The 10,082-nt window shown below is 38.6% G+C and overlaps 1 protein-coding gene across 3 annotated transcripts in view; it reads right to left on the bottom strand.

Annotated features, from left to right (window-relative positions):
- Positions 1–1,198: 1,198 nt before the first annotated feature.
- Positions 1,199–10,082, bottom strand: part of AKAP11 (A-kinase anchoring protein 11) — a 45,414-nt gene continuing 36,530 nt past the window's right edge. For all 3 annotated transcript variants that reach the window (XM_040991351.1, XM_040991352.1, XM_040991353.1), the window contains 2 exons: positions 9,099–9,259; positions 1,199–4,833 (listed from right to left, as the gene is read on the bottom strand). In XM_040991351.1, coding sequence (XP_040847285.1) covers positions 4,693–4,833; positions 9,099–9,259 — 302 coding nt within the window. In that variant the 3' untranslated portion in view covers positions 1,199–4,692. The remainder of the gene's footprint in view (positions 4,834–9,098; positions 9,260–10,082) is intronic.

Here is a 10,082-nt window from a genome sequence, read left to right as displayed (position 1 = left end):
CATCTTAACTGCTGAGCCACTCATCTCTATCGTAATCATTAAGTAGATGACCATGAATAAATCTTGTTTTGCAGCTAATTCATCGATGCTGTCTCTGGTAGTTTCTAAGATGCTCAATCTGTGCAATGACGCTGTCACAGCACATAAAGCCGCCGCCTGTAATGCTGGCAACCCATTATGATTACTGATTGAAGTCCCAGCCGTTCCACTTATGCTCAAGCTCCCTGGAAGAGCAGCAGAGGATGGCTCAGGTCCCTGGGCCTCTGCATCCATGTGGGAGACCTGGAAGATGCTCCTGGCTCCTGGCATTGAATTGGCTTAGTTCCAGCCGTTGTGGCCATTTCAGGAGTCAACCAGTGGACAGAAGCTCACTCTCTCTGCCCTTCAAATAAAATAAAAAATAGAAGGTTCACTTATCCGAATGCAGAGTTATGGGATCCCCACTCCCAACAGGTCACTGGCACCAGCTGATTTTGCTTCTCTGCAGCCTCTCAGCCTTGAAGGGGGCTTTTCCCACCACCTTGTCTGAACCACGCATGCCTGAGCATGGTTCCCTCCTGCCCGATAGGAGCACTTAGCCGTTTAGGCCTATTGAGGCCATTCATTCCACAAGCTGACTGGATCACATCAGCTGTGTGTCAACTCAACCAAAGGCCCCTCCTTCTGAAAGCGACGGCTTCACAGCTTTCAGAAGTAGTGAAGAAGTCAACTGGGTTACACCACCAGCTACTGAAGTCTCCCTCCCAGGTGGGAAAGCCATCATGACACGACAATCTCCCCACTTCATGCTCATCTATCCCACGGCCCCGACAAACAGACGAGGTGAGAGGTTGATTGTAAGCGTGAGTAGTGTGGGTGGCAGCACTTTTCTCCTTTTTTCTTTTTCCCTGATTGTGACTTTTCAGGAGCTCGTGGCATTTTATACCTTATGGGATCCCTTATAGCAGTTCCCATTATTTTTTTGAAATCCTAGATTTCAATAACAGACTTGGAATTAGCTTTTCAAATCATTTGTGCCAGAAAGTAAGGTGCCTATAAGTAGATACAATCAAATATCCAATTAAAAATTAAAAATTAAAAATTTTAATCTAGTTTTTGTTTTCAAAATCCATGCTATGAGCCCATCATAAAAATGCCACAAATATTGTGTTTCTAGTTTAGTTTAGAGTAGCATTCAAGAACAAAAGCCACACCTGGGCATTTCTTAAATTTATTGAAACATTCTTAGTTGGGAGAGGAAAGATAACAGACTTAAACAACTGTAAGAGAACACAACAATTAACTGGAAATTATTACAAAAGTAATTGGTGAACTTTTTGAACCACTGCTAAAACAAAACTTGCATCCTTAAGTTCATATTTTGGAAAGAGAACATATTAAATTACTGAAAAGCAAACGAAAGGTACGTTATACAGTATGAGACCTTAAGGTGGTAACTGGCCAATACACAGCTACAGTTACGCAAAGCTGCTTTTGCTATATATCTGATGTACGGAACAAGAATGCGTATTACTTTTAACACTGTACAAGGAACCAAGGGAAGCAATATTAAAACCTGATGTTAAATAGTATTCAAACATTATAACAAAAACAAAGCAAGAGCCCAAGAACTACAGTTCTACACATTTGAAAGGAATGTACATGGATGGTAAAAAAAAAATAATAATAATAATAAATAAATAAAGTGACCCGAGTGACTAGCGCTGTTTCTGCACCTTCAGAGCAGAGGTACAGCCGTTGAGCAAACGCCTGCAGGGCTGTTGCTGACAATGAGGAACAAATACATTTCAGTTAAGTACAATTTTCCTAATCTCCACTAAAGTTCTCATTCTTTTGTGCTGGTGATAGGCGAGCAGGATTTTAATAGAGTATATTTTCCCTACATCTTGAGTGTGGTTGTGTCATTAGGGGGAAAAAAAAGTTTGTGGAAAGTTCCCCTTGGGGACATAAAATCTATAGTGATACATCCATGGGAAACTGAGAGCAGTCACTGCGCAAGAACACGTTTACTCAGGAACACCTGAGGAGACAACAGGACCTGGACTCTGGTGACAATCAAGATTAAACTTTGTGTTTGGGCAGTGGGCACTACTGTCAAACTCACCTAACAAAAAGTTACTTTCTACAAAAGTACACCTACTTAAATTCTCCTACCAGCAAACAAAACCCTTACTCTTAAGCAAAACTGAAGCATTATGAACGGAATTAATTCATATCAGATATCCAAAAGGATCAGTGAGCACTACGCAAAACACAAACATGTTCTCACACATATTCATGGAGTGAACATTCAAAGACTCTACAACGCCATTAACCATATCAAATACCCAGAAGACAGTCATTTTCTTTTCTGATTTGTAAGTCTCTCCTTTTGTATAAATTGGGAAGTATTTTCAAAATCAACATTATCAAACCAAGAATATATATGCAATTTAGAGTTGGCTTAAGGAAAGACCATGGCACTCAGTCTGCTGCATTCTCACGCTCTGAAAATTCCATTGGAGAGGTGTTCCTTCCTAGCACTGACAGGATGGTTCTGAAGCTGATAAGCACAATTCAGCTCAATGCACATAACTAAAGCAATTCTGAAACGAGACATATTTCATAGGGAACGGCAATATCGCAATATAAATGCATCAAGCAGGTTTGTAATAAAATCAGAGCTGTCCTCAGAAGACCTAGAAAGTCTCTGGAAAAATACAAAGTGCCTTGAGAGAAGTGTAGACTCTCCTTAAGGAACTGCTTTCCTGGCGAGGGAAGCTACCTCAAGCTGCTTTCACATCTGCCGATACTTCACGTCACCTCTGTGCCTGCATTCAATTCCCCAAGTGTGAGTTCCAGATTATTGTAACCACACATGCTAACACCTAATGACTCGTCTGTCGTCATGTAGTGGCTAAATAACAGAACTTTATCCCAACACAGCTCCAGCAAAACACAAAGGAAAACCTCATCTCAAAATGACTGTTATCACTAACAGAAAAATATTCTCAAACACAGAAAGTTTTACAAAATGAATACACTGTACTTTAACAGAAATTTTAAATTCAGCTTTGCTGCTAATCAAACCCACTTGACTAAATACAATTTGACAATTAGATATTTGTAAAAATGCAGTCTAAACTTAAAGATCATTTAATCCACATTATAATTAACAAGAGGCAACATGCTTGGTCCTAGTACTTAAAAAACATCTTGGTGCTGTCACAGCTTAAGTCTTGAAAAGTTAAGGGCAGAAATGATTTTGAGTATATATTTCCTGCATTTCTCCACCTTAAAAAATAGGAAATTTTAGGAAAAACTTTAGGAAAACTGATGTTTTAAGGTATACTCAGTGTCTTAAGTTGAGACAACAAAACTTACCGTATAACCACAAAACATTTAAGTCGTTTTGGCATTTTTCTTAAAGAGCAAATCTGAATCTCTAAACTATAATGATAGTTCTCTACCATAGTGGTTAATTCAGAGTGTCCTTGCTCCCTGTTCCCCAGCAGGTGCTGTGTCTGCTGTGTGCTGTGCAGCTCCGACAGTCCGTGTTCAGGAGCAAAACCCCGAGGCGCAACAGACAGCGACTGAGCTCTGTTACAAAATCCACCAGTGGGAGAACCAGAGAAACACACACACATACCCATCCATATGACACCAAGACAGCATTCTGGACACCAAGACATGTCAACTTGCAGTTTCCAAAGACAAAGCAATAGAAAAAAGAAGGCCAAATCAGAGAACTGCACACAGACAGACATATTCTACCTACAGAGGGCAGTTTATGAGGGCAATCCCAACTGTTTTAGAAAAAACTTATCCTTGGCAAAATGGAGATTTTTTTTTCTCAAATATCCAACAATGCAAATTATTATTGGGCTTCTCTAAATTGTATTAAAATTAAATTCTAAAATTTGAACATTTTGTAACTTGAATTTTCATTTATGTGATAAACTGCAGGATCCAAAATAGCCAAAAAGAAAAAAGTTCTTAGTGCACAATCTTTACACTTTATTTTAAAGCACCTTCTTAACATTGACAGCAGATTTTTACGAATAAAAAGAGGGAACAAACAACTAGCAAAGGATGAAATGGCTTTACACACACACACACACTCGCTCTGTTACATCCACGCTAGAAGAACTGGTAGCATTGGCAAATAAGATAATTCCATGAAAGGCTGGGGAAACTCTCACTAATGAAGTGTACAGAACTCTGAAGTAATATTTCTGCTTTAAAGTAGTTTGGTGGAATCACAAATTTATCATTAGCTGAACTATGCAAACAAAGCTGATTTTCAAAAGCAGAACAAAAATTAGCCTCAGTTTCATATTCTGATGTCAGACTAATTAGTAATTGGTTATCATTCATTTGCAAAGGAGCAAATCTTTACTGGCATCACTGACACCTCTCCTCAGCCACTCCAGTGCGGTTTAGCAGCACTACTGACGCCAAAAGGACACTGTCAGGCCATGCCCGCAGACCGACCTGCATACGTACTCTCAACGCACTGCACACGTGCAAAGAATCATTGAAGGGATCATTTGACAGAGATTACAAAATATGAACTATATACACTGTGTGATGACACAAAGCACTTAAAAAGCTGTATTAACTTTCCTCACTATTCAAATTTCATCTTAAGCATCTTTAATCCACTTTTCTCCTTCCCAAAGCAAATGATGAAGCAGTGGCTTGGGGGTTGTTCTAGGCATTTTCCATGAGCCAGTCAAACAGTGACTTGCTTCTCTCCTCACTGGCAGTGTTTTCCATCCCTTCGTAATACTTCAGCACAGCCTGCAGAAGGTCTCCCACTTTCCATCCTTTTTCTTGTAATTGTCTGGAAAGCTAAGACAGACAGACAGACATGTCAAACACTAGCTGAATACAGTCATATGACAATAAGCTTTCACTTTTACTTTTGACAGCAGATAACTATGAATCACATCAGGTATAATATTATTTCCCAGTTAATATCATATCCTGTTCCCCTAAGACAACGTTCCTTCACCCAAATTAAGCACGCTTCCTTCCTGCTCTTCACAAACACACCTCCTGCACAGACTGATACCTAGGGGCCCCCCACCCACAGACCTCACCCAGTAGATGGTCAGGGTGAGGGACTGGGGAGGCTGAGAGCAGTACGGGGGCTTGTTTCCTACAAGAAAGCTCACCTAATACTTCCACCACACCCTCAATGAGGAACACAAGATAATAAAAACAAAGTCAAACTTCATGAAAGGATGCAGGTTTTTCTTCCACAACATATAGCATGGTTGTTTATTGTTGTTTTCCTGGAAGATGAACTCTAGCCTCAGTGGAAATATGGCTTTCTAAGTTAAAGAAATGTTAATGTTTCAACCAAAAAAAAAATAAAGGTTTAATTCTACCGCCACCAATTAGAACATGCCTTCTTCACATCTTTCTTTTTTTCTTTCTCATTCAATTCAGTAAAAAGTTTGTATGGATCTTTACATTTATACTGCACAGTAGAGAGCCAATGTGCTGGTGTCTGAATGCCCATAACAGCCAGGGCTCAGCCAGGCTGAAGCAGCCGCCAGATTTCCCAAGTGCACAGCACAGACCCAAGTAATGAAGCCATCACATGCTGCCTCCCTCAACGACATGGGCGGGAAGGCAGGCAAGCAGAAGTGGAACTTGAATGCAGGCACTGTGATACAGTATGGAGGTATCCCAAGCCACATCTTAACCACTGTGCCAAATGCCTATCCTGAAAAACTTTAATTTTTTTTTGTAATATAAATGTTTAATCTTTTTAAAGCAGCTTTGAGACTTAACTTATATAGCATATAATATACTGAAAGTATATTACCCAATGACTTTCGGCATACTGAGTTGAATGCAATCATTACCACAATTAGGACATTTTCATCAAACCAAAAAGAATGCTCTCTTAGACACTATTCTCTATGCTACTTCTCCTCCCCCGAATTTTTCCTGTAACAAATCTCTAAACTCTAGGAAATCCCTAATTTACATTTGATCTCTATATAGATTTTCCTATTTTGAATATTTATCGTACACCTATGGAATTACACAATGTAGGTTCAGCACAATGACTCAGTGGCTAAATCCTAGCCTTACTGCACCAGGATCCCCTATAGGCACCAGTTTGCAACCCAGCTTCTTCACTTCCCATCCAGCTCCCTGGCTTGTGGCCTAGGAATGCAGTGATGGCCCAAAACCTTGGCCCACATGGAGACCCCTAAGAAGCTACAGGCTCCTGGCTTTGGATTGGCTCGGCTCTATCTGTTGTAGCCACTTGGGGAATGGACAAAACCAGTGGCCCAAAAGATCTTTCTGTCTCTCCTCTCTGTGAATCTGCCTTTCAAATAAAATTAATAAGTCTTTTAAAAAATAAAAATAAATATTTTAATTTTTATTATTTACCACCTTTCATTTATTGTCATTATTTCAAGGTCCCTATCTGGTATAGCATGTTCCAGTATTTCATTACTTTGTACAGGAAAAATTGTTCCTTGCAAGGATATACCACATTCTGGGGGCACTTCTGCTTTATAATATTATGAATAATGTTGCTGTGGATATCTGTGCACAAAATTTTCTGTGAGTACATAACTTCATTTCCCAGAATTTATACCAAGAAGTGGAAAGGCACACTGACATGAGAATATTGTTTAACTTTTTTAAGGGGAAGTGTCCTAATATTTTCCAAACTGGCCATACCATTTTATATTCTCACCAGGAATGCATTTGAAGGATACAATCTCTCCAGCTCTTTGCCAACAGTTGCAATCTTTCTGATTATAGCCAACCAAGCTGGTATAAAGTGGTATCTCAGAGTGGTTTCAATTCCCATTTTCCTAATGGCCAACACTGAGCATCTCTCCATGCATTCACCTGCCATTGGTGTATGCTCTTTGGAGAAACACATGTTAAGATTCTTCACTCACTTTTTTTTTGAAGTAGAAATCTATGAGGTTGTAAGAGCTCTTCTTATATTGTGGGTACGAGGGCCTTATCAGACATATAATTTGCAAATATTTCTTTCCCATTGTGTGAACTGTCTTCACTTCCTTGATGGCATCCTTTAAAGCACCCAAGTGTCTAATTTTATTTGTATAAATGTTTTTATATCCGTTTTTACACAATTCTCTCTCATTTTATAGCTATACTATGGCAATTGTGCTATTTTTATTAATGAAAATTTAACATTTTATTATCCAGAAATATAAAAAAAGTATTTCCACTATCATCATCCTCACAGATGCTCTTTCTTGCCTTACAATTGTTTCACAGCATGCCAGTAGTGCCATGGGGCTCTAGCTAGAAGACAGCCCAAGACGATCACCAGTGAAAATAAGCTGCAGACATCACAAGGTGAGGCTGTCCTATGTCACCCAATGTCGCCCAATGTTCAGGCCAACATCTGCTCTATGTTACATGAGGACAAGGTTCCCTAACTCAAGCACCTTAGCTGTAGCTGAGGCACTCCTTAGCTCTTTGTTTATCAGACTAAATGACTTCCTTAAATATTCTGAATATTAAAGGAGAAACATTGACTGCCCTGATCTCATCCGTATCCATTATATATACATATACTGACAGGGTACACTGCAATCCGTTAATACACACAACTAGTAATAAGATTTTCCTAGAAAAACTGCAAGGGGTTGGGGGGAAGATGTTTGCCTCAGCATTTTAAGATGTGTTTGGGAAGCTCACATCCCACAGAGTGCCTGAGTTCAAGTCCCAGCTCTGTTTCCAGCTCCATCTTCTTGCAAACGCCCACCTGGAAAGGCAGCCCTGACTGTTATAGGCATCTGAGCAGTGAGTCAGCAGACAGAAGATGACATTCTTTCTGTCTCTCTTCATCCCTCCACCTTTTAACACTAACAACAAAAAAACTATAAATCACATTATATACAAATATGTAAAATTTATGTGTCTATTAAAGACATATGAGAAAAAAATGAAAGGCCTTGAAAATGCTTGCCTCCCTAAGGTCTGTTCTAACACTCCACACCCACTTTTTCCCTTGGACTATTCATTTCCTGATCATCCCTCTTTGTCCTACTGTCTCTTTCTGCCTCAAAATCGAAACTTAAAGGGGAACAGTCTACATAAAAATAAATGACAAAATACAAAATGTTCTTTTTATATATTGTATTTTTCATATATTTCAGCCATATATTTGTAATTTTAAATCGGAAAGTAAGAGTAGGGCTGGTGTTTCCCATAGCATTAAGGGTGCTGCTTGGGACACCCGTGTCAGCTTTAGAGCCTATGTTAGAGTACCAGCTCCATTCCTGATTACAGCTCCCTGCTAACACTCACTCTGAAAGGGAACCAGTGACATGCCAAGTGACTGGGTCCCTGTCACCCATGTCCCTGGCTCCTAGTTTTGGCTGGGCTCAGGAAGTGAACCAACAGATGGGGGATCTTTCTGTTCCTCCCTTTATCTCTCTTCACCTTACAAATAAGCAAATTTTTAAAATTTTGTTTTTAATGATGTTTACGTAGTTGATTAGGGTGGGAAATTTTAAAGTGTTAAAAAAGAATGATTTTGACTGCTCCTTTTGTGTCAGTGATCAACTTAACACGTAACTCACCATACTACTTTATATCCTATGATGAGGTTAAACCAAAGTTCTAGTAAAAAAAATTATGGGACAAAGCCTTAAGAGTATCAACTGAAATCATAAGTAACAAAGGTGCTTGGCACACAATAAGTTTGGTAAAATCTACCTTTAAATTGTATTGGTTTGATATCAAAGACCTAATTATGATCAACAAAATATGTAAAATAACTTAATTTTCTTACAGAATGAACAAAATAATTATTAATGGCATCCAATTTTGATAACTTGATATGTGCTAGGAAAGAGATTAAATAACCTTTTCATGTTCACCATTTTGTAGTTAATCCTCACAAAACCCCTAGATTAGAACAGCTAAACTACCTGAGGTTATATTCCTCAAAAGTGACAGAGTTGACATTCAAACCTAAAATGCTAAGACTCCAATGCTTAGACACAAAGTCTTTAACCATCTTCCAGCAATCACCATTAACATGACAAGAATGACACATTGCTATATATATCCTCACTCTTTATTGGATAGGTACTTACTAGTATAAACTCCTTCTTTGCAGAGTCATGAAAATAAAGTTCTGCAACTTCAGCCTCAGAGGCAACAAGCCATTGAAGAATAATCCTTAACTGGGGATCTACTGTGCATGGCTCCATGTCAATATTCGTGATCAGCAAAGTCTTTCCTTCTTGTTCCAAGCCTAACATTTACATTTAAACAAAGGAAACAGAACTCATCAGTTCAACTCAAACGATGATTCTGGCTTCCAAGTACATGCAAATATTTTCCATTCCTTAAGATTCCAATGAAGGAGGAAAACAAACTGCAATTTCTTAACTATATCAACTATATCAACTAAGGTTTTCCTTCAGAATACAAAATACTATTAAGTAAACATTAATAAAGAAGTAAACTTTGACAACTGATAGTACAAAAGTAAAACTTTATTTTACAATACTAAACTCAAGTTCTAGGAATACCATAATTTGAATCAAATCAGAAGATAGCTAAAAGGAGAAAATATAACTATAAAACCATCATTGCAATTAAAATAAAAATGAAACATAAATAAAGACCTCAGGTAAATAAAGAAGAGCAACAAACACTTGCACAAGGGAATTCCAAAAAGTTCATAAAAAATGGAATTAAAGTATTTTAGTTCAAAAACTTCAAAATCAATGCACAATTTTTTAATCTGAATTTTCCATGAACTTTGGAAGACTCTTTGTATGTATAAATCTCATGTTTTAATACCAAAACCACAACTTTCTGAGGCACTCCTGTATGGCACACATCCCACGCTGAGTATTGTCTTGAGGTCTTCATACATACAAACCCTTAACCCTTACAGTCACCTATGCGGTAGGAACTATTCTCAGCCCCATTTACAGGTGAGGGATCTCAGGCAGACAGATCCAGGGCCTTGCAGAGGGAACAGGCCGGAGCTAGGACTTAGAGCCAGCTAGTCTGACTCTATGATCTTAGTCACTATATTATTTTAGACACTGCATGAAAAAGAAACG

Source organism: Ochotona curzoniae, unplaced genomic scaffold, assembly GCF_017591425.1.
Source record: "Ochotona curzoniae isolate NIBS_2020 unplaced genomic scaffold, NIBS_Ocur_1.0 contig_64, whole genome shotgun sequence".
NCBI classification, from domain to species: domain Eukaryota; kingdom Metazoa; phylum Chordata; class Mammalia; order Lagomorpha; family Ochotonidae; genus Ochotona; species Ochotona curzoniae.
This window is presented reverse-complemented; position numbering and strand designations above follow the sequence as displayed.